Genomic DNA, 25,443 nt, shown 5'->3' with positions numbered 1-25,443 from the left:
GGCTTCAGCCCCACGGGGTGCCGGGGCTCCTCATGTCTCCATTCCCGACTTTGGGGCAGAGCTCGGGGCTTTAGCTATGGGGGGAATTCTGGGGCTGAAACCAGCTCTCCCATTGTAGCTAAAGCCCAGTGTCCCCCGTGGGGCTGAAGTGCCGAGCCCCGGCACTCCCAGCGGGGCTGAAGCTGGGAGCGGAGCCGTGGGGCTGAAGCTCCAAGCCCCAGCGCCACCCCAGCTTAGAGCCCTGAGCCCCGGTGCTCCCGAGGATCAAAAGCCCAGAGGCCCCTCCCTTGCCCAGAGGCTTGACCCCCTCCCACTCTATGGCTGAAGCTCCAACCCCCTGTGGCTGAAGCAATGAGCCTCGGCGCGGGGCTGAAGCAGGGAACGGAGCCCCAAAGTTCTCCCCCTCCCAAGTCTAAAGCCCTGAGCCCCGCTGCTCCTGAGGGTCAGAAGCTTGGAGCCCTGAAACACACACACCCCACCCTGCAGCTGCAGTCCCAACTCCCTGTGGCTGCCTGATCAATAACTTCCGGTTCACTGGTAAATCCATAACCCTGGTGTATCTTTGAGGTTCTACTGTCAGGACACAAAGAAATTCTAATACTGACAAAAGCTGACTTTAGGGTTGATGGTCTGGTTTATCTCATCATGTTGTGCCTTTTTATTTTCACTAAGGCGTTCAGCCAGAACCTTGGATTTTCTAGCTTGTGCTATTTTTTGGCTAAATTTAGTTATTTGAACTTTGTTACTTTATAGTAGATTACACTGCATAATGGTTTTGTGAATGTGACGTTCCACATGCATGAGGAATAAGTGATCCCTCCATCTGGAGGGTGAAATGGGGGGAAAAAAGGGAAAGCAAACGTTGAGCTGTTATGTGCTATAAACTTTGCCACAGAGAGGTTTTCAGTAGCTCTGCAGTTTACAGTAGATGCTATCAGTTCATTTTACAGCATAAAGAAAACAAAAGGGTGCAGTGTGGATATTTGTACTTTGTGGTCATTTCATAAAACCAGTCAGAAGGTACATTTTTTTTTCATCCTTCTGTTTATGGTAATCTAATGTTTATATGTTTTGACATATTATACAAGTGCCCAACAGCCTTGGCAGACATGATAATTTGTTATTCTAATTATAAATGTACTTCTTGTCTGGTTATTGCACATTTGCTATAACTAATTTGTATAACTTTCTATTTCTATGTTCTTCAGTGCTATAATACGTATTATTCTCACAAAATATGAGATGTAGTGGGTAATACTAAAATGTAAACATTTCTCTTACAGCATTAAATTATTATTGTTTATTATTTTATTAGAGACCAGAACCTTTGGAATAGGCACTACGCAAACAGAAAAAAAAGACCTCACCATAATTTATCATTTAGAATAAGAAAATGTTTCATCTTTTTGGCATCCTGTCAATACTTCGACATTTACAAATGTTTATTTTGTAGTGTCAGAAAAGGTACATCATTTTGGTTCAGTTCCTTGCCTCTATTCAGCTCCCTTATACCACTGCTGCAGGGCAAAGATCTGGAATACTGGTTTAAGCAGAATCCCTAGGTGGCACAGAGCTGGTACAGGTGCCTCTATACCATTCCCTTTCAATCCTCTTCCCTGGAATAAGGGTGTGCTAATACTGTGTCAGAGGAAGGGTTGTTGACTGAGCATCTACTGTATCTTGTGCTCCAGTAATCCTCAGTTGTATAATAGCATTTAGGAGACTATTACCAGCTATTCTAAATTAGCACAATTCTGAGGTAGCTCCAGATTCCACAGCAGATTAAATCAATTGCCAGAAACCTCTGACACTGGGGGGAAGCATAAGGAGGCATAATGCCACTTTTGTTCCCTCTGTACCCCTCATTCCCTCAGCTCCTCAATAGGGCCCAGTGGGCAGGTCTACAAAGGGCAGGTCTACACTTAAAATGCTGCAGCAGCACAGCTGCACCAGTGTGGTGCTTCAGTGAAGATGCCACTACGTCAACAAGAGAGCTTTTCCCATTGACATAGTTAATCCACCTCCCCGAGAGGCAGTAGCTTTGTTGATGGGTGAAGCTCTCCCATTAGCACTCCCACATAGCACTGTCTACACCACGGGTTAGGTCAGTATAACCACATCACTCAGGGGTGTGGATTTTTCACACCCCTGAGTGACTTAGTATACCAATATAAGTTTATAGTGTAGACCTGGCCAAAGTATATCTGTCAGTACTTGGTAGTCTTATACTGGAATGTGATCCATTCCATATGCTAGAATTTTGCATCTTAAACCCTAATATGGTATATTTTACAATCCCAGCAAAAACAGTGGCATGGATGATGTTGCTAGATCAATCTGTTGAATTAAATTCTCCAGGGGATATTAGTTTGAGAGCAATCTTTGAGGTGCGCCACTCTAAACTGGCTGGGATTAGAAGTATTCCAGAGGCACAGTTAGCTGTATGCTATAGACCCCTCAAGTAGCTGATCTAACAATGACATTAGACACTAATGACGTTAGACTCTAAAACTGTCTGCCTTTCTAATCTCTGAGTAAAATGCATAGATCACTGCTGATAGAAATGGAAGGAGTTGGAGGATTACGTAGAATAGTAGCAAATCTAAGTTGATCAAATGGAACGAAAATTCAACTACCTTGCACTTTCTGATATCATAGAGGAAACCATTTGTGTTTTAATTCATATCCAAAGCATCATATATCCAACAAAATGACAGATTATGGTACAGCATATTACAAAATGTATGGCTCTTGTAGCAACATTTATCAGAGAAAATTAGAGACAAAACCACATAATTGTAGCTAATTACCTATAATTACTTAAGTATAAGTAGAATTGTTCATGGTATGTTGTTTGCTTACATAAGCATTTAAAGAGTAGGTGATTGATAGATGTACAAAATAAAGGAATAGAGCAGTTAAATGTTACAGTAATAATTAATGGAATACGTACCACTATTATAAAAGTGATATCATTTATTTTTATCCAGTTTTTGCTACCTGGAGCATCTTTCCTCCAAATACTTCAGACAATAATTTTATATCATTAGTAATTGGTGTACTAATCTTAGTTCTTTTACTTTTGTCAAACATGTTTTTATTTTTGTTACATAGTGATGAAATAGTATCTAATGGATGTAGTCATGAGTAGTCTAAAACAGGTGTGTAATTTCATATAGGATCAGTTAATTAGGACAGTTTCCCTAACACCTTCATAATAGTAATGTAGGAATTATATTTTGAAATAACTTTTGCAACAGTATTCTAAAATCAAACCAAAAGTTTTTCAATTTGATCAGTTTCGAATCTCAGAAGATAAGCACATGGTTCTCTGTGCCATGGCATTCCTACCATCATTTGGCTGTGAAAGTTATATCTGTTTTGTTTTCTAAAATTGGGATGTAAAAATTATTGCATCAGAATTTTCCATGAGGCGGAATTTACACTGTTAAGAGTGCTTGGCGTTATATCTTTCCATTTCTATGAAAAAATTCCTCAAACTATACTTATGTTGTCTCTATTGGCAAGTTCTGTGCCACAAAAAGGGTTAATATATAGAAAATAATGTATTTGATCAAATGAAACTAAAATGTCACATAATTTCAAGAAAAATATAAATTGAGAAAACAGGATTAATGTATATATTTACAGTTAACATATTAATTTCAAAATCATAAGAATCTGAAGTAGTATAAAAATAGGTTTATCCCTGTTAATGAGACCTCTGATAAAAATAAATGAATTTTTGCATTGTTTACACATTTTTCTGTAGTATCTAATATAAATTGTGGCCTCATTTCCCAACCACTCACCAGATAATGTTTCTCTACTTGGGAATAACAAGCATGTCGGGTGATGTGGCCCCTGACGTCTGCTAATTTAGTTACATGTAATTGGTAACAGAAACAGAGGAGTTAGGGAGTTTCTTAATGGTGCAAGAAGTTTCTTAATAATTTATTAAATATTCTGTGTATGAACATTAAAAAAAGTAAATTCAGCCATTTTACCTTTAATGGCAGCCCAAAAGAAAAGAGTTTGAAAAGATGAATAATAGAAATAACATGACATGTTCAACATAATCAATATGAGAAACTAACATCTAAATAAAATAATTACAAGCAAAGCAGATACTTAAGTCATTTTCCTCAATTAATACTATACATACAAATCGGCATACTTTTTAAAAGGAGCGGTAGAAACCTGACATAATCTTTAAAGTGCTATTTTAAACCTGTTTGAACACACTCTTTTAGAGCTCTGATGTGGAATTTGAATCCTGTTGGGCAAGCTTCAAATGTGGGTGTATTAATTCAAATTCCACCTGCCAGCGTACCTAATTTAGCCACTCCCTCTGTCCTGAACTCTTTATCAGGGAAGATATTGACAGGAAACTTTGCTCAGTGAGACGGAGCATTATTTGATTAACTGAGTTCAAAACAGCTCTTCCTGTTGATTTAACTCAAGGAGCAAGAATAAGGGCAAATATCTTCATATGTAAATGTCTTGTTGATGCTCCAGTGGAGATTAAAAGTGTGGACAGTTGCTGCCAGGTTCTGCTGATTGCTTGCTTGCTGTAGCGTACCTGCTTTGATACCGAAAGTATACTTTCTTGCTTTGGTAATTGCCTCCTTCCTGTTACCATTTTTCTGTTTCTGAAGGATTCAGATTGCACTTTAATGTGAAATATATTATAAAGAAGGGGTTTTTTTTAATGGTATTGGAAAAATGGCAAAGCTCATTTATCCAGCTGGTTTCTGCAAATGTTGATTCCTTTTATTGCTTGATGTTTACCTGGGACCTTCCTGCACTTTTTGATTACTCATGTGAATGTGAAATGATTGTTCCCACACTGTCGCTAGCACTACTGTGCCATTTCCTCAGAGGTGTCAAAAATGTAAGATGTTTTATTGCAAATTTCTACAATTAAAATAGCCAGTGCAAAATAGCTACGTGACGGAGGAGAAGAGAACAACGGCAACATCTTTTGGAATGGATTCTTACCGCACATACTTGGCATCTAACTTATTTAATGGCTTGCAATCAGAAGGCCAAGAAGAAGATACCTATGAGGTTGAATCTCGTGTGCCTTTACCATATCCTTTTCCTTTCACTGAACACTTGGATGAAAATAACTCTGTAGTTGTAAATACTTCAATTTTTCACTACAGGCACAAAAAAAATGGGCATATATTAAAAGTTGTCTCTAAAATCTCCTTGCCTACACCTCCATATTCAGTAAGTATGACATTATTTAAGGAAGTTCAACTTTTTAATCTTTACAACTAAAAGAAAGAGTGTTTGGAAATAAATTAAACATATATCTCTTGAACATAGAACCCATTGTTTTTAATCGTGTTTGACTGTGCATTTTTTAATTTAATGATTTAACAGGAAGTGATAAGTCTTAATTATAAAATTATTAGGGCTACAAACTGTAACTGTATTGGGTTTTAAGTTTTTTTATGAAAAGATAAAACGGTTGAGTATTTCATGTGTTCTTATGCCTGTATTTTAGTAGTGCTTATTACTTAGACCAGTAACAAAGAGATTTACTGTGAGTTTTGATTCTTTTGTGTGTGATGTGGAAATGCCGTGCAATGAAATAAAACCACTCCTGTAGGTTTCATTTTCTAAGCTGTAATATACATATCTTAAATTTAAGAACACTAGTAAATTTGAAATGGCATAATTCTAGTGGTTTTATGAAAAGGATATTGTCAACTTAAAAAACACATTTCTGTCTGATTTTTTTTTCCTATGCTTATTACCAGTAACACCTAACTTCTTTACCATTTAAAGGGATTAGAGAGAAAAAATCTTTTATTTTTCAGTTTTAATGTGTGCATTTGACAGCACTTTGGTTAAGGGCTTGTCTAAACTAGGAAAGTTAATCCAAATTAACTAAAGGTGTGAATTAAAAATTGATTGGTTAAACTGCATTAAATACCTGTTTAGAGACATTCATTCAGAATTAAACTGGCTTTATTTCAGTTTAGTTTAATTCAATTTGGAAATTAGTTAATTCAGATTTCCTGAATATCTCCTTGTAGACAAGCCCTTGTAGATAAGTCAGTTTCACTGTTTACTCTGTATAGCAAGTTTGTTGCTTAATTTCCCCTTATGTTTGCATGAGACTTTCATACAGCAACCTAGGATATAAAAACTTAAAATAGTATAATGGTGCTTGTAAAACCACAATAAATTAGTAGGGCGATTCCTGGGCACCTCTGGTACCTGTCCCTTCTTTTAAATTTTATTTTTAAATAAATTTTGTTTCAAATTTTGTTGATGTCCCTTTAGAAGTCAGTACAAGCTATAGAACCATGCACCCTTTTAAAGCCTTGCACTGCTTTTAAAGGATAGTTTAAATTCATTAATGTTAAAAGAAATATTAGTGATTAGATGTTTTCTAGTTAGAAGTTTAATTCTGAACAGCCATTTTTATCGATAAGTAGACAAATTGGTGTGAAATTGTTATAAAATTTTCCCAACTCATTTTTCAAAAATAGTGAAGTCTTCAGTTTGAGATTAAGTGAGACAGTTTAGTTTGAGCAATTCAGTATCTTTACTTTTACTAGCTGGAGTAAATGAAAAATGAAACCTCTCTTATTTTTGAAGAATTTGGTGAAGTAGCCTCCATTTCACAGAACAGACTTGCAAAACACAGAAGCAACCATACTTATAGGAATCTGCCAAGACTTACGATATAAAAACAAGGGTGTGAGTTCTTTGCTTTTCTGAAGTTAAGCAAACATTTGTTGTCATTCTGTAACTTGAGGATCATGAAAAGACATGAATTAAAAAGCCATTACAACGTTAATAAGGAACTGTTGAAACAAATATTGCTTTACTGCCTCATTAATTGAAAAAATTAATATTCTCAAAGTTCACATTTTCCTAGTTTGCCTACTTACATATATGTATGGAAGAAGAAAGGAATGCTGCTCACCTAAAAATTTGTTCAGAAATGCCAGAGATTTTGTATGGTGCTTCTTAAGCATACTAAGGATGCGGTTAGTGATAGTATACTCCTACACATATTAAATGCAAAACCCATTCTGTTTAAATAAAGGTGAGTCTGGTATAAACTGACATAAATCAGGAAGTTTCAAGTTTTGGCACATAGATATGGATTCAGTCATGTGACTCATACTATACACTGTATTGAACATTTGTCTGTATTTGCTTAGATCTTCTTATTGTGTGGGACTTCATATTTCAGTATGTCCGTGCATATGCATTGAACATCTGATCCAATATCCATTGAAGTTAATGTGTGTCCTTTTATCAGGCTAATAATCAGCCAAAACGGCTAATAATTTTACATGAAAGACAGGATATGTCTACACAGCCAAGAAAAACCTGCAGCTGGCCCATGGCAGCCGACTCAGGCTCGCGGGGCTTGAGCTGTGGGGCTGTTTCATTCATTCACCTCTTGTCTTGGGCTGGAGCCCGAGCCCTGGAACCCTCCAACCTCGCAGGGTCATAGAGCCCGGGCTCCAGTCCAAGCTCAGAAGTCTGCACAGCAGTGAAACAGCCTCAGAGCTCGAGCCCAAATCGACTGGCAACCTCAGGGTTTTCTTTGCTATTTAGACATACCCTTAGAGTAGGTGTTTTTATTTAAAATTTTCATGAATGTCTAATATTTGTAACTTTCTCTTGCTGTAGCTGGAACATGCTAAAGTTTCGCAGACAGAACTTATGCGAGAATCCTTCAAAAAGCAGCAGGAGGCCACTGAATTTTTCAAATGCCAGGAAGAATTGCAAGAGCGACTCAATGAAGAGGTCAAAGCCCGAGAGCAGCTGGCATTGGAGCTCAGCAAAGCAGAGGGTGAGCATTTCCCATTGATATGTTGCTGAATTTGAAAACATAGACACATTTGTTCATTTTTTATAGTACATGGCCAAATTTTGTATCTACAATAATTTTATTTCTTTTCTATTTAGAAATCTACTTTTATAAAATAGCTAAACACATTGCAAATTAGATCAATTTATTTGCCATTGAACATTTTAGATCACTATCAAATTATGGATAGTTTTGGCTAAATTATCCTTTTTTCCCAACAGTAGAGGTAGGAAGTATAACTAGAAAACAAGAAAAAGAAAACAATTGAAAGTAAGAAGACTGGAAATAAAATTAAACAAAAACACAGCCATAATGTGATACATAAGGAGAGAGAGAGAAAGAAGGGAAGAAAAGGCATATAAACTAACTTCATGCATTGGCTGGAAGGTTAAGGAGGGAGGGATCCTCATAGTTCACCCCCTCCCAATTTCTCTTCTGTCCCTTCCCCAGCCCATGGTTTTTCCTTGCCAAGGATAAATACACTGTTTCCTCAATGCTTCTAGCCCGTAGTGGCCTGAGAAACCAAGAGACTGAGTATTAAAACTCTGATTCCAACATGTGGTTGTGCAATTAGTCCCCCAGGCCAGCCCAGTTTTTTAATTTTACATTAATATAACCTAAACTAGATGATCATGATAATCCCTTCTTGACTTAAAATCTGTTAATCAAAAATCTATTAGTCTAGAAGGGAAACCTGAAAATTGAGCCCCACACACAAATATGTAATGAATGCCTTTCACTAGATTATGGGTGCTAAAAAAATTCTTTGTAGCACCCATGACATTTGGTGACTTGTTTTAGGTATGCTGCCAGGTATTGTTCTCTACAAAGGAAACAGAGAAAAATGCAGTGTCTGGGTTGTGGGGGAAGCAACTTACCTGATCTACTATAAACCAGTTTCATGCAACTGCAAAGGTTTGCATTGTCTGTGATGTCCTGGAATCACGCATTCTGGGACATTGACAGTGAACTCAGAACTGATTAGCAGATTTCACAGGTCCTGTAAATGGTTCTTTTATCTAAATTAGCTTTAATAAATTGTATGTTTTCCAATTTTTGTATAATAATTGGAATAAATATCATTAACCTACATCAAATTATCAGTTTATGTGATCCTGCAAGGTTGGAGTTGGGGGTTCACAGCATTAATAAAGCCCTGGTCTATATTTACACTATGTCATGAGAGGTTATACTTCTGAAACCTGCTGTGACAATTGATGCTAAATGGAAACTACTGCTATTGATGCAAAGCCACCTGTTCTTTCAATACAATATACTGAAAACGGTATGTATCAAATATGTTTCAATAGTAGAGTTAATTTAAAAAGGAAATACGAAGTGCAAGTTGCTTTAAAATCTTAATTTCCTTATACAGTCATACAAGGGCGAAAAGATGCAGACAGGCAGTTCCTACCATTAGAAATTGATCTTAGTAAAATGCTCGCAGTTGTGAGCTCTTAAAGTAGCCTCAGTTAAGAAGAACAAATTCTGTAAATCTTGCTTTAAAATAGCCCAGTTGTAGCCATTGACAGGAATCAATCTTATACATTCTAGGTTTTACTTCTGTATTTTGAATAATTTAAAGTATAGGTTATGTATCAGGTTAAAGACCACTGCAACTAAATTACAGTAACTTTGAATAAAATAAAGTATATCATTCTTCAGTACTGTCCCAGGTTTTATAACAGTTTGGTATATATTATTGTCCTAAGAAAAGTGTCTTGTTCCATTTTGTATAGGCAAGACCTAACAAGCATCAGTTTAGTTTCACATGAATGTAATAAAAGGTAGAATTTCTGCTCATTATTTTTGTTTGTACTTAGAGCGGCTTACTTTAATGAGAAAAATGTGCTTTTTATTCTTGATAGCACTGGAGTACCACCACAGCTAAAAGAGGGAGAGCTGGATTCTGTTCTTGAGTAATAACACATTTCTATGATTAATGTCCAATCAGTTCCACCTATTCAGATTTACAAATGGAAGTTACACAGTTGTCACTAAGAAGTTAATTTGAAGATAATGGGTTTGCAAAGGTGTAACTGAAAGCAGAATTTGTCCTGGAAAACCTTTATTACTAGTGTTGACATGTCAGATGCAGAGAAGCCAGCTTAACACTCCGTGCCGCACCTGTAAGGGTATGTCTAATACTGCAGTTGGGAGCTGCTTCACGGTCCGGGTAGACACCAGGTATTTTATAACTCTCATTAATTAATCAAACCTCTTTAATTTTGAAATTTGCTAATTCTACAGTTTCACACCAAAGGATGAAAAATTTATACACCCTTTTTTTGCTGTATTTTCTTTAAATAAAACACTACACAAAAGTGCAGCAAAAATTTGATGTAAAATCTACCTTTCTGCTCATTGGAGTGAGTGGTGTAATGCTCCCTGATAAGATAAAGCATATTATGGTATCTGACTAGGATTTTTTGGGTAGGTCCCAGGAGAGTGTAATCTACACTCATTACAGAACTGATAGGTATTCAGTCATTTCTGAGATGAAATCCACTGAGCCTTGCCAATACTGGTTTTATAGAGAACTTCCTTCTTATTTTAGACAGTATCCAATTCTGCAGCAGAAGAGAATTTTGAAGGTAGAAAAGAAATGCTAGATTTCAAAAGTAAAATAAATAATAATAACCAAATCACATGCAAAAAGTAAATTAAAAGAACAAATCTGTTCTTCTCAGCTCTATATATTTTGCCCAGATCCAGCAATGACTTTTCGCTTGATGGCTTTGCTCAGTTGGTATCTGATTTATTAGTCTTATAGGGAAAAGGTGAGTGAGGTAATACCTTTTATTGGACCAACTTCTACTGGTGAGGAAGACAAGCTTTTGAGCTTACACAGAGCTCTTTACTAGTATTATTGTAGTTTGTATCATAAATCTTTATACAAGGTCCCCAGCTTTCACTAAGAGGTAGTAACTTGTACATATGCATCCTGGTCTAATTTTGTGGCTCCTATATCAATATTAGTGGAACTCTCTGGTTTAAAAACTGACAATTACAGGCCAGTAAGCCTAACTTCAGTACCAGTCGAATCAGTGGAACGATAGTAAAGAACAGAATTATCAGACACATAGATGTACACGATATGTTGGGGAAGAGTCAACATAGCTTTTGTAAAGGGAAGGCATGCCTCACCAATCTACTAAAATTCTTTGAGGGCAGCAACAAGCATGTGGACAAGGGTGATGAGTATTGTGTACTTGGATTTACAGAAAGTCTTTGACAAGGTCCCTCACCAAAGACTCTTAAGCAAAGTAAGTGGTCATGGGATAAGAGGGAAGGTCCTCTCATGGATCAGTATCTGATTGAAAGATAAGAAACAAACAGTAGGAATAAATGGTCACTTTTTACAGTGAAAGAGGTAAATAACAGGTTCCCCCAAGGATCTGTACTGGGACCAGTGCTGCTCCACATATTCATAAATAATCTGGAAAAGGTGATAAACAGTTAGGTCGCAATATTTGCAGGTGATACAAAATTAGTCAAGATAGTTGAGTCCAAAGCAGACTGCAGAGAGTTATAAAAGAATCTCACAAAACTGGGTGACTGAGCAACAGAATGGCTGATGAAATTCAATATTGATAAGTGCCTTGAATACTGCATGCAGTTCTGGTTGCCTCATCTCAAAAAAGATATATTAGAATTGGAAAGGGTATAGAAAAGAACAACAAAAATATTTAGGGGTATAGAATAGCAGCCATACAAAGATAGATTAAAGAATGGGAATGCTCATCTCAGAAAAGAGATGTCTAAGAGGGGGATATGGCAGAGGTCTATAAAATCATGAATGATGTGGAAAAAGTGAATAGGGAAGTGTTGTTTAGCCCTTCACATAACTCAAGAAGCAGGGGTCACCCGATGAAATTAATAGGCAGCATGTTTAAAACAAACATAAGGAAGTACTTCTTCACACAGTGCACAGTCAACCTATGGACCTCGTTGCCAAGTGATGTTGTGAAGGCCTAAAGTATAACTGGGTTCAAAAAAGAATTAGGTAAGTTTATGGAGGATAGCTCCATCAATTACTATTAGCCAAGATGATCAGGGATGAACCCTCCCTTCCCCCATGGTTTTGGCATCCCTAAACCTCTTACAGCGAGAGGCTGGGACTGGATGACGGGGGATGGTGACTCAATAGTTGCCCTGTTCTTTTTATCCCTTTGAAACATCTGGCATTGGCCATTGTTGGAAGACAGTATACTGGGCTAGATGGACTATTGGCCGTTCTTATGTAAAAGTATTTTCTTGAACATTAACAAATTTGAAGTGAATGATCCTGTCTCAACTCTGCCACCTTGCACCTAAACATCTTCCACTGGCAGGAGATCAACGTCAGTTGTTACATGAAAGCAACTAAAGTTTTAATTGTATAAGAATTACAACAGCATATTTATTACTACAGTATGAAATTGTATCTCCTCTTCTGACCTACAGTGCATCCAGAGAGAGATCACAGACCAGCAGTGTTTAAAACATGTCTGTACTGTTTGGGGATCTGGACTCACCAGTTTTGTTTGTTGCGTTATTGGTATGCCTGATGCTTTACAGGCAAATAAAATAACACGGCAACTGCCCTTAGGTATTTATATCTCAATTGTACTAAGATAATGAAAATGACAGTAGGGCAGTGGGTAGGAAGTGGAGAGCAAGAAAGACAATGATAAACAGTGGAAAGGTAATACTTCTCTTGGGACATTGGTTGTTTTTTTTCTTCTGCAGCAAACAGATTATATTATTATTTATTATTCTTTTTTTTTTAACCGTAGCACCTAGGAGACCTACGTGCAGTGCTCCCTCTAATTTTTTACGTCCATGTGCGGAATGAATTTTGTTATGTACACCAATATGCAGATGATGTGTGGTGGGGGTGGGGCCAAGGAGTTCGGAGTATGGGAGGGTGCTCAGGGCTGGGGCAGAGGGTTAGGGTGCAGGGGGTGAGGGCTCCTGCTGAGGGTGCAGGCTCTGGGGTGGGGCCAGGGATGAGAAGTTCGGGGCTCAGGGCTGGGGCAGAGGGTTGCGGTGTGTGGGGGTGAGGACTGTGGGGTGGGGCCGGGGATGAGGGGTTTGGGGTGCAAGCTGCCCCAGGGAGAGAGGACTCCCCCCAGCCCTCTCTCTTGCTGCATCAGCTCTGGGCCAGGGGAGGGCACGCTGGTTGCGGCAGCTCCGGCTGGGCTGGGCTGCGGGAGGGGCACCTCTCCCCACCTGCATGGCCCTTGGTAGCCTACTGTGCAGCCACGCAGCTTAGCGGGAACTTAGCTTATAGCCCAGGACCCTGTTGTGCTAGGTGCTGTACAAACAGAACAAAATGATCATTCCTGTTCCAAACACTTTGTTTTGCATATCCTATATGCCCTTAAATGCCTAATTTGTCAAGTATTCTTATTCAGAACACTCTAAAGGAGTGGTTATGGTTAAATTTATAACTTGCAATTATAGTTCAGTACATAAATGTCTATATGTAAAGTGAACTTACTGAAGCTTGTATAATAATTTGTTGCATAGGTGCATCATGTGCTAATCTTGGAATTCATAAATCAATAACTTGTACATTTGGAACAATTTTCAGTTATACAAATCTGAACCAGTGTGATTTGTGGGAGCTATTCTTTAAACTGGGAATTAATCTGAAAAATGAACAATCTTTTGGCAATCTAATTATTAGTAAACCAGGTACCTAAACCTAATGAAAAAGTTGTGTAAAAGCATCTCTTGACAGAATGAGAACATTATTTTTATAATATCTACTTTAAAAAGGTAACTGTAAGAATTCTGCTTAATGCACATTAAAAATAAAACTCTTCTGGACAGGGATTGTGTGTATGTATGTGCTTGATACAGCACTCTTTATACTGTGGGGCCCTGGTCCTGATTGGGACTTCTGGGAGTTAGTCCTATAAATATCTAATAATGATATACAGAGGGATTATGTCATCCCTGACTAAAAGGCAGCCATGTTAGGGCTTAAATACAACAACTCTGTTGGTACACAGTGTATCATTACACATCGGTTTAGCACAAGAAGTGGAGCTGTAGAGGAAATATAGCAGTAATAGAATGGAATTGTTGAAGTTGGAATTCAGGTAGGAGACTTGTCTCGTGAAAAGTGCTAGGTGCCAATCTTGCTACTGAAGGGACTGATTCTGTTTTCATTTAAGGATAACATGGATGGGACCTCAATTTTAAGTGTCTTCTGAAAAATGGCACCTCTGGTAGCACATCACTCCCAAATACCGTGTTGTGGCACTGGTTCTGTATTGGTTCAGAGTGCAGCAGTGCTCAGTTCTGTTCCACAGCGCCCTTTCCAGCGGTGTGTAGAATGAAAATATTAGCCATCCAAACATTTTAGATGCCACATGGAAAGTGAGGGATTATGAATTTAGGAAGGGAAGTGATTCATCCAGGTTATCTCATTAGCAAAGAGGTCTACCGAATGAACCAGTGTGAGAGGCTGCTGTTGTAGACATTTAAAATAAAGGCATACATTATTTTTGTCAGAAGCTTCAAGATTAATTTCCATTGAACTCTGAGCCCAGAGCTAGCTACAGTGAATAAGCAAGAAATGATTCACCTCAACATCTTATTCTATTGTGAGACGTATGCAAATAGAGTTTTAGAGTTCTCTGGTTTATGCCTTAAAGGTGGTGGTGGAAGACTTAATAAAGAATTGTTCATTGAGTCTCTCTGTTCTCCTTAAATCACAAGAAGGGGCAGGGACTCTTCTCATGAAAATACAAAAAACCTTGATACTTCCCTATCCATGCTTCATAGCTTTCTATTCCACGTACCCTTGTCTCTTTCCTCTCTCATGCTTATATTTTCTATGCTGTTCCCAACCCCGGGAGTGCCCTACCAACCACTTGTGTGACAGGCACCTCTCTTCTTCCAAATCCCTCCTCAATATGAATTTCTTAGATTTCTCACATAAATAAGGTTTTGAAAGGTCAAGCCTAAAGAAGGAAAATTACAGATAACAAATCAGACACATAGTGTATTTATCTAGTGGTATTCTACCAGCAGTAAGATTCCTCACTCAGCAGTGCCCAAACATACAATTGTATAACCATAACACGGTTCAAAAAAGAACTAGATAAATTCATGGAGGACAGGTCCATCAATGGCTATTAGCCAGGATGGGCAGGAATGGTGTCCCTAGTCTCTGTTTGCCAGAAGCTGGGAATGAACGACTGGGGATGGATCACTTGAGGATTACCTGTTCTGTTCATTCCCTCTGGGGCACCTGACATGGGCCACTGTCGGAAGACAGGATACTGGGCTAGATGCACCTTTGGTCTGATCCAGTATGGCCATTCTTATGTTCTTATGAAAGTTGCCTCAAAAGGTGGTTAGGACGGATAGGCAGGACAAAAGTATGTTTTGATGAAGAATTTGAAATAGGAGCAGGTGAATGTTTTCCATACTAAGAAAAATGTGCGCCAGTCTCACTCACTTCATTGGAAGTCTCTCATGAGTATGAATTTACTCACATGAACAAGGCTTTTCAAGACTAGATTTTAGGATTGTAAACCTAGTTGGGGGAACTTGTCTACACAGTGTTCCTTAGAGCACGGAACACGTTGTCAGCACCCAACAATTGTCACGGTAACATTGTGGTAATACTAATCTGACCGTTAGGGTTCTAGAATTTTTATGTTGCCTCAAATTCAGGAAATTCTGCCATAGCACTAAAATTGCAGTTCGAAAGTTGCCATACTAAATTAACCTAATATTTCTGCTCAACAGGCCTCATTGATGGTTATGCAGATGAAAGAGCATTTCTGGAAAAACAAATCCAGGAAAAAACAGATATAACAGACCATCTTGAGCAAGAGCTACTATGTACAGGTAACAAATTGCAGGAACTAGAGGCTGAACGACAGCAGATCCAGGAAGAAAAGGAGCTACTCTCCAGACAGAAGGATGCCATGAAAGCAGATGCAGGACCAGTAGAGCAGCGTATGTATTCTACACAATCTTCCAGTGCGGTTCTCTCATATTTTCCTACCCCATCTTTAGTAAATTTTCAGAAGTCTTGATTAACTTTTTTCTTTTTTAGTATCATTCACAGAACAATGCAATAAGGCAAACAGTTTCATACGTGGGTATCTAATTTGACCACAAAAATTAACATTTAGGCAACTAAACAGAAAGTAGCCTGATTTTCAGAAGTGTGAGTAACCACAGCTGCCGATAAAGTCAGTGAGAAATGTCATTGCTCAGCACCTCTAAAAATTAGGCCACTTTTAGGTGACCACATTTGGACTTAGCTGCTGACTTTAGACACCCAACTTTCAAAATGTTGGCCTAACTCAGTTCCCTCCTAGTACAGTTAGCTCTGTTCCCAGTTTGCACAAGAAACTCTACTTAAGTACACATGATTGAAGTAGTCACACAAGTTCACACATGATTAGACACCTGAGAAAGGTGTGTTCTTCCCTCACCAAACGCCTCTTTCAGGGACGCATTATTAGGAAAGAATGTAACAAAGATGATGTCACAGATTCAGTTGAGCTCCCTCTGCAGGGTGGCATAGCAGACTCTATTAAAGGGAAATCCAGCACCTGGATCCCCAGTTATTTTAAGCCTCCAGAGTCTGAACAGGGGCCAGGCACTGTCCCAATCTTGGGGTCTCTAGGTATGCTCTCGGAATGCAGACCCTCACCTAACATTTCCTTCAGAGAGCTATGACCACATGGCCTAGCTGCCTAGCACCTGGAACCAGTGCTGACTCTTCAGATTCCCCCCTGTAGCTTAAACACGTCGTCGCCAAAATCCCCTCAAAAGTGTGAGCCTTCTGGATTGCAGTTTGACTTTCTCCAGGGAAATGTGGTTGTTGTAGCATACAACGCATGCACATACTTTGCACAGATTTTTAACAAATTATTGTTCTGGACTTAATCACACAAGTAATATACAGATCCATACAAAATAAGTAACCCTACACAGTAGAACCTCAGACTTACAAACACCTCAGGAATGGAAGTTGTTCATAGCTCTAAAATGTTTGTAACTGAACAACATGTTATAAGTTGTTCGTTCAAAAGTTTACAACTGAATATTTACTTCATTCAGCTTAGAAACTTTATGATGCAGAAGAAAAATGCTGCTTTTAACCATCTTAATTTAAATGAAACAAGCACAGAAACAGTTTCCTTACCTTGTCAAAAACGTTTTTAAAACTTTCCCTTTATTTTTTGTACTAGTTTACGTTTAACACAGTACTGTACTGTATTTGCCTTAGTGTGTGTCTGTCTCTCTGCTGCTTCCTGGTTGCATACTTTCAGTTCCATATGAGGTGTATGGTTGACCGGTCAGTTTATAACTTGGTGTTCGTAACGCTGAGGTTCTACTGTATGTGTGTTCCCCCACTTTTGCTCACCCTTCCTTTGGGGGTCTTTGGGGAAACCCTCTGAGCTGAGGTAGACAGGGTCGTCCTTCTCCCCCTGTTGCCTCATCTCTTTCTCTTAGCTCCCCTCATCTTAAGCTGGTGAAAATGGCTAGAGAGAGAGCACATAGAACAGCTCCTGCTCTTTATAACCTTCCAGTCCTCTGTCAGGTGACTCCCTAGTCAACCTCAAGAGGTGACCACAGAGTCCTATCAGATGATTTAATTGCTAAGCAGTCTCATTCTCCCCCCAGCCCCGCCTCGCTAAGCAGTTCTTCTGGATAGGAGCTATCTTATTGTCTAGGATGTTTGCATTTTGATAGACGACCATACCGATTTAATGAGCCTCTATTAATCAGCCTGTATCACTACACCTTGGAATTTCAGTCCAATATGGAGATAAGAAGAAAACAGAGAAATTAAAGAAGTCTGTATCTAAAATGGAATCTGTAGTCTGACACAAATACATATAAAGGGCCCCTACTACCAAGTATAATTCGCAAAAACTGTACAAATACATTCCCAAATTGTCAGATATGGCAGGACAAGAAAAAGCCGCTATCTGCATGTAACCAGCATCACCCAATGAGTTGTCCAAAAGGAAGAGAAGTACTCTGGAAAAAAATATTTTGTGGCTTTTGACAGTGAAGGGACTCTTCTGTTAAATAGCACATAGAAAGAAACCTCCCAGTTGGTTTAATCTAGTTAACTGTTTACTTAACAAAAGTTTAACTTCATAAAGTAAATGCATTTTTTAATCCTTCTTTCAACAAGGAACTAAATGTCTGTGAATCAATATTTGTTGAGGAGAAAAAGTTAGGACAATGGTATTTAAACAGTACTATCTTGATCATTCCTATGCTATAAATGGCATGTGAAATGTTAGCATTTTATATAATGTCTGGGAGGTTTGATAATTGGAATAGTAAATTATCTTCAAGATTTTTTGTACATTTATTCAAAACATTGTTAAAGCTTTATTGTTAAATTATAGGATATAATCCCATTGTATATTTGCAATCTCAAGTATCCACGCTTACGTAATGAACAATTTACTAATAGTAGTCTGTTCATTCTTGTGCTAGAGTAGAGGAATCCTTGTATACAATTTGGTTGGTTTGTGTACAGTACAAAATCACTTGAAAATACAAGTTTTTTTCATGTGCACTTTAAACTTGTGGACAAAAAATACACATCTATGTCATACTTCCCAGAATAACCAAGCACATTCCTTAAGTTATCACAATAACTATGTCTTTAAACACAGCATTGTCTTCAGCTTCATTTTCTCTTACATAATTGAATAATGAGAAAACTGTAGCTGGCATGTGAATTACTTTGCTTCTTGTTTTTTGTTGTTTTTTCTGTTCTCCTAGGCATAGTAGATGCTGCAGTCGATGCAGCTTCCCAAGCAGGTGTGTTTGTATATTGCATGGCTGATCTTTAATTGGGTGGCAGACTTACACCTGTTTATTATTTATTAATCAAGAACTTTTGAGCTTTCAGCTTACTGACATTAGTGTAACTCTTACTGGCCTTCAGCTTTGATGTTATATTTCACACTCACCGTTTTTCTTTTTAATAACAAAATTTCTTATAATTTCTAAGCACAATGTATTAACAGATTTAATAAGCAGATTCATTAATAACCATCATCTTATTCACATATGAATTTTAAGATTTCATGCTGTATTGGAAGAGGTTTTTAATAGCCTTTTCGTTACTGTTAACTTGTAAATATAATTAACATAATGATTTGCTGGATATTGTTTTATATTGACATGTAATGTTTACCTAACAAAACAAGAATTGGTTAAAATTTATGTAAGATGATGGTATCCAAAGGATCTCAATTGTGTAGTGAAAGAAAATTGTATATATCTGGTGGTTTTCTTTTCATATACCTAAGAATCAATCATGTTTGTGAAGATTCTCCAACGATAATTGCACTTTATAGATCCCTAGTCTTCGGTCTTACCTCAAGGAATGGATAAGGCCAGGTGATATGACTCTTTCAAGTACATGCCTTTAATGTCTTATCAGAGTGGTCCTAAGCTTTATCATATATGCTTCCCAGTCCTCTCCTGAGGACACCAAACCAAAAACTGGGGATCTATACAGGCCTTCTGAAAACTCCAATTACAAGTAAGTAATTTCCCTCTCTAGCTCACCTCACCAGGTCAAGTTCTGCAGTATTTCCCTTCACATGTTGTATATGCATCATGTGAAAAAAAATAAATTTGGAATGGGTTAAACTGCTACAGGATGAGAAGATGGTTGGGTTTTCCATGCCTTGTTGTAAAGCTGTGCACCTTCCTCAGTTGTAAACCGAACTGATGCATTTCCTGTATTGTACTATTTGTACCAACATCTTTAGCTTAATATGGACAATAAAGTGATATGATAAAGCTGTGCTATTAATAATCTTGTAAAGAAGATGATAGCCATTTTGTTTGGGATTTATATGGGTTTTGTGGTATCGTGATAATTTTTTAATAGAAAAATACCACATTTTAAAAAAAAATTAATAAAACCCAAACCTGTTCACATCCTTTATTTGGGTACAGCATGGATATGCACTCTTGGGGAGTGGTTTTGCAATGATAATATAATTAACTATGCATATCTAAAAGTAATATGGTTTCTTTATTTAAAAACAGAATTACTGGAGGAGACAGAAAAGCTAATGAAGGAAAAAATAGAAGTACAGCGTCAAGCTGAAAAAGAGTACGATGACCTCCAGAAACAAGTGAAGGCCCTGGAAACAGATGTGGAGGAGCAGGTCAACCGATTTATAGAGCTAGAGCAAGAAAAAAATGCAGAACTAACAGATCTAAGACAGCAAAACCAGGCTTTGGAGAAGCAGCTTGAGAAAACAAGAAAATTTCTAGATGTAAGTATTGAGAAAGCAAAAGACAGAAGATGTTTGTTTATGCTGTCAGGTGGGCCATACAGATGCAGAGATTTCTCTGAACTGCAAGAAATGTTATTTCTTTAAGACTTTGAACTAAAATGAAAAAATAGATCTGACTGAACTTGCAGAGTGGTTTCAAGTCTAGAGATGCCATTAACACTGCTTTAAAAGTAGAGTGCCAAGTTGAGATCTCTAAATTTAGAATATTCCCTATGTATTTTGAGGTATAATTTGGTTGCAAAATTTAATTTAATTTTTTTATTTAATATTTCTAAACTTGCAAATCTAAAAGTCTCTAAAATGAGTAAGAAAAAATGAATGTTTAGAATTGGCTTTGTGTATGGCAAAATATACTGTGTTTTCCAGTTTATAAAAGTTCAGGATGGGATTTTCAAAGGAGCCTAAAGGAGTTAAATATTACACTCCTATTGAACTTGAGGGGAGTGGGTGGTAAGCTCTCTTAGGCTCCTTTGAAAATTCCATCCTTTTAGTGGTTTGGACTACGTGTAAGTTTCCCTGACAGCCTCTCCAACCACACTCTACTGGAGTCCCATTCCATCTGTCTCATCCCCCTACAGCAGTTGCAGGTGAACGCTTCCCTTCTTCCAGGTTGCATGTCCTACTTGACCACTCATTATGCACACTATCTGATCTTTCCCTGATTGCAGCTGCAGCTACCCTTCCTTCCACTCACTCAATCCTATCTCCTGCTTGTGGGTTGGAGGTAATGAATTCCACCCTGCTACAATTAATTCTCTGCTCAAGCCCAGTTACTCCAGTTTTGTGTAGGGAGGGATGAATTTCATTTGTAATTAATATAACAGCTAGAATATTTTGTGATGCCACCTCTGCATTAGTTACTACTAAGCAGTGTGAACTGGAAGACCTGTCTAGAAATATTTTATCACTTAGATGAATTTGCATTATTTCATTTTGTGCTGTTCTGATGTTGTTGTTACAATTAAAATTAGTGTTTTTTCTATGGTTAGGTTCAAAATGAACATGTGAAAAATCCATCACTATAAATTTAACACAACTTTTGTTAATCAACAATGTGTGTTTAAGAGCGACATAGCACTTGGCTAGAATGCAAATAAACTCTTTATAAATATATTAGAATTCTGGTCTTTCTCCTGCAGTAGAATACACCTGGGTTCATGAAATCAGCAATTCATGGAGGTTAATGTTATGTCTCACTATATTTGACTTTTGTGAAAATTAAAGACACACATTATTGTGCTAATGTGGCATTAAAAAAGAGAGAGAATAAATGTTCTTTGCTGCTGTGTCTTAGACATTTGATTGTTTGTTTGTCTGCTAAATGAAAACAATCTTACTTCTCCAAACTGACAGTTGGAGAGGAACTACAGCCCATGTTGTTACAAATGTTGCAGCATTTTATATATGAATATTTAGAAATTATTTCACAAATGTCACAAAATGTATCTCAAACAATCTGATTTTATCAAGACAAAATTGATATGCAAAATTCAGATAATGTATTCTTGGAATCTGTTTTTTGTAGTTGGTGCCAGACTAATATTAGTATAAGTATTCAGACTTCAACACTTGAATTTATATTTGTACTAAATATATTAAAGAAAAAGGAAAGTTAAAAACATCAAAATAATAGGCTTCTGACTTGCTGTTGCTGAAGAAATAATACACTCTGATGCAGTAGTATTGGATCCATAGGGAAATACAATATCTTTTTGTTTTTTGACTGATCAAACAGAAACATATGAAGTACGGTGGCTGTCCAATAAGTAAGAGGAATTTAATAAAAATAAAAAGCGATCATGCTACTTAATAAAAACTGATATATATAAAACTCACAGTTTGCAGAAATGAGATGATATATGCGTAATTTGAATATAGATCTTTCTAATAATGTTCATCCAAATAACATTGTCATAATTTCATAAATTTCAGGAGCAAGCAATTGATAGAGAACATGAAAGAGATGTGTTCCAACAAGAGATACAGAAACTAGAGCAACAACTTAAGACTCCACAAAGGTTTCAACCTATCAATGAACACCAAACCAGAGAGGTAACTTTTTGAAGTATTATCAGCTGTGCTTAATGAATGTACATGATAAAAGCAAATGATGGACACACTGTAAAAACCTTTTTATAACATTATTTTATAATGTACATAATCTGCATCTTTTGCACAGCAAGAAAATAAAGCAATATGGATGAAGAGTGAAAATGTTGTTTGAAACAGTAAAATAATGCAGAGTTTAGCTATCTCAGTAACAGACACTTTTGAAACAACTAATGAAGATAGATAAAACTTCTTCAGAATGTATGGAAATGTTCAGTCTATTTGCCAGTTTATCCAGGTTTTTATACTGGAATATGTCCCAAGTGTTGAAACTATTGATTGTGAAGAAACCACTGTAAGTGCACGTATATTCATACAGAAGATAGTCACTAATAGCTGACAATTAACTAGCACCCCACACATAGAGAGATTAATAGAGAAGCTGTCACTTTTAAGTTAGATACACATGGAAGAGCAAATAGCCTGCTATTGTATTGTCCAAAAATGTCATGATTTGTAAGGTCCTGGTTATAGGCGAAAAATTCTATTATTGAATGTGAAAGACTAAGAGATAAAAGACGGAGGGTATTACTACATAACATAATGTAAATGAATTATTAGACTTGCTTTTTTTAATTGCATGGAGGGATATATAATAATGTTATGTGAACTTTCAGATATATATATAACTGCATATAGACAATGAGGAGAAGTGCCTCTGTTACATGATCTTCCTATTCATTAAAAGTTAAACAGAGTCGTCTTATGTCTCTTACTATAGCTGACATGTCTGTATTCTTTACACTAGCACAGTTATGAAATATTATTCTATTTTATATAAGTGCCTTGAGCAAGAAGCAGTATTATATTCTTCTCTTTGCTTTCATTTTACATTACTAACTACTGTTTTTACTTTCTGCTGTTTAATATGGTCAGTTCTTCCACAATGGACTATCGGGGAAGAATATTGTGAAATATTCTTTTCCATTTATCTTCTCCCTCTGGGATGTCTAACTGGTTGCTTCAAACTTGGATAACACTTTCAGGTGGATGGCACCCTTCCATCTGATCTTTCTATCTTCCATCTGTCAAATTGCATTGACTCTGTTAGTTCCAGGCTAAATCATAACTTCTAAATACTTCAGATACTGAAATTCACTTCTTGAATGAAAAGCTGTTTGTCCCATCTCTCCCTATCACTCAGTTTAACTCAGACCTTATCTTTGTGCCTCAGGCTAGATGTTTTGCACTTGTTACTCACACATTTTCCTTATCTGTAATTCTGTTCATGTCACATCTAGAACAGTGCCACAATTGTGTTTACCTTCCACGTACCTCTGCTGAAATCTTTACTTGTGTCTTAATTACTTCCCATCTTGACTATTTTCATTACTCCCTTAATATGATGTTCCTAAGCCTTGAATGTCTCAACTTCAGGAGATTCAGAAGGCTTTATCTAGACGATGATTTCTACTGCAGAAAGTGAGGCCATATAAACTACATCCTCTGTTACTTTTGGTGACTACCTAGCCATTTCCAAATCGTATTTAAAAACTTAGGCAGAAAACAAAGTTTCTTGTTAATCTAGAGTTAAGGTAGAACTATATTAACTGACTTGAACATTAAAGATCTAGATGAAGTTAGAGTAGTTATAAAATAACCCTCAAAAGCTAAAATGTTTTGAAGTATGGAAATGCATAATTAAGGTTACCCAGATAACTTTAACTCTCCCCCCAAAGCAACATGAGCATTTTGTCATTCCTTCTTTCACAAATTATTTTTGGTTCAAGGACTTTTGGCACAAATAGTTTTTTAGGACTTGAAGAATAACAGAACTGCTGGAATTGAATTTGTTCTCTAGTGTCAAGACACTTCTTCCTTGGATGTTTCAGGGATCCCACTGATAGGGTGCACAGGGATACCAAGGTATATGTCTTAGCTCAGTAGGGAGTCTGAGGACCTTGAGAAGGACAAAATAGGTTGTAGGGAGTAGCAAATGCCATCACACAAAACATAAAACTCATCAGAGGCATAATTTGTATTTATTGGATTTGGAGCTACAAGACTAATTTTGTACTGTTTTCTGCCATAGAGGTTGGACATTCATTAAGAGAGGAGGTTTTTTCCCTCAAAAATCAGTGTTATACTAATGCTAGAAACACATTCCAATATGCTACAGAGTATTCACCATGCTTACCATGTTGTCCACCAGGTTGAACAGTTAACAAACCATCTACAAGAAAAAACAGACAAATGCAGTGAGCTTTTGCTCTCTAAAGAGCAACTTCAGAGAGATGTACAAGAACGGGATGAAGAAATTGAGAAACTGGAGTGCAGAATAAGAGAACTGGAACAAGCCTTAATTATCAGTGCAGACAATTTGCAAAAGGTATTGTTGTGTATAAAAGTTCCATGCATTTCCTACTATTCTTCATTTGCCTAAGAATAATGCAATGTTTACTCAATAATAAATAAATGAAAGCTAAAGTAGCTAATATTATAATACTTGTTTAAAGGTGGAGGAAAGAAAGCGGTGTGGAGCTGCCACTGTGAAGGGAGAATTGCCCCTTGAAGTACAATTGCAGGCTGAACAAGAAGCTGTAGACAGAAAGGAAAAAGAGGTAGAGTATCTCTAAATGTTCAGGTTTGCTTTTAATATGAATTGTTTTAGTGATTTTTGCTTTACACCTGACTCAATGCAGCAATCTGTAGTTCACTGTTTATACACTGCAGCAAGGCCATATTGGACAGTGATCTCAACAACTCCCACAAGCTGAGCAGGCTTCTGCCTGGTAATTATTGGAACAGGTTCTCCCAAGGACCTCCTAAAGTGTTGTAGGCAGTGGTGGTGTTTATTGAATGGGTGGCACTTTTTGGTTGAATTGTTTTCCCATCTAAGTTCTAGTGAAGCTATTGTGTACACTTGTGGAGAAAATCTTGTTAGGACTATATATTTGGTTAGCAGACTGGCAGTGTTGCAAAACACCAGAGTTCTATGAGGGAAGACCAGATATGTGCTTGATTTTTAGATTCCCATTGCTTTTTCCATGCAATGGGGAAAAATGTGCCATGCTTAACCTTTACAAGGGTGTTTGAGATAGTAAGGCACCACACCACCAGCACTAGCCTGCACACATTAAAGGTGTTTTTGGAAAAGACCTACATTATACCTTTCCAGCCAAAAAATAAGTATCCTGATGGTAAACAGGATGGAGTTCAAGAAACCTTAAAATGAAG

The 25,443-nt window shown here is 37.3% G+C and overlaps 1 protein-coding gene across 16 annotated transcripts in view; it reads left to right on the top strand.

The window, feature by feature from the left end:
* AKAP9 (A-kinase anchoring protein 9) overlaps positions 1 to 25,443 on the top strand; it is a 209,566-nt gene that overhangs the window by 144,461 nt on the left and 39,662 nt on the right. For 13 of the 16 annotated variants that reach the window (XM_073333994.1, XM_073333991.1, XM_073333990.1 and 10 more), the window contains 7 exons: positions 7,669 to 7,831; positions 15,602 to 15,814; positions 18,620 to 18,658; positions 19,904 to 20,136; positions 22,090 to 22,209; positions 24,419 to 24,595; positions 24,723 to 24,827. In XM_073333994.1, coding sequence (XP_073190095.1) covers positions 7,669 to 7,831; positions 15,602 to 15,814; positions 18,620 to 18,658; positions 19,904 to 20,136; positions 22,090 to 22,209; positions 24,419 to 24,595; positions 24,723 to 24,827 — 1,050 coding nt within the window. Of the gene's footprint in view, positions 1 to 268; positions 5,236 to 7,668; positions 7,832 to 15,601; positions 15,815 to 18,619; positions 18,659 to 19,903; positions 20,137 to 22,089; positions 22,210 to 24,418; positions 24,596 to 24,722; positions 24,828 to 25,443 lie in introns of those variants that run through there. The other 3 variants (XM_073333988.1, XM_073333986.1, XM_073333999.1) reach the window with 2 other exon arrangements.

Source organism: Lepidochelys kempii, chromosome 2 (genome assembly GCF_965140265.1).
Source record: "Lepidochelys kempii isolate rLepKem1 chromosome 2, rLepKem1.hap2, whole genome shotgun sequence".
NCBI lineage: Eukaryota > Metazoa > Chordata > Testudines > Cheloniidae > Lepidochelys > Lepidochelys kempii.
Note: the sequence above shows the minus strand (reverse complement) of the source record. Positions and strands in the feature narration are given on the sequence as shown.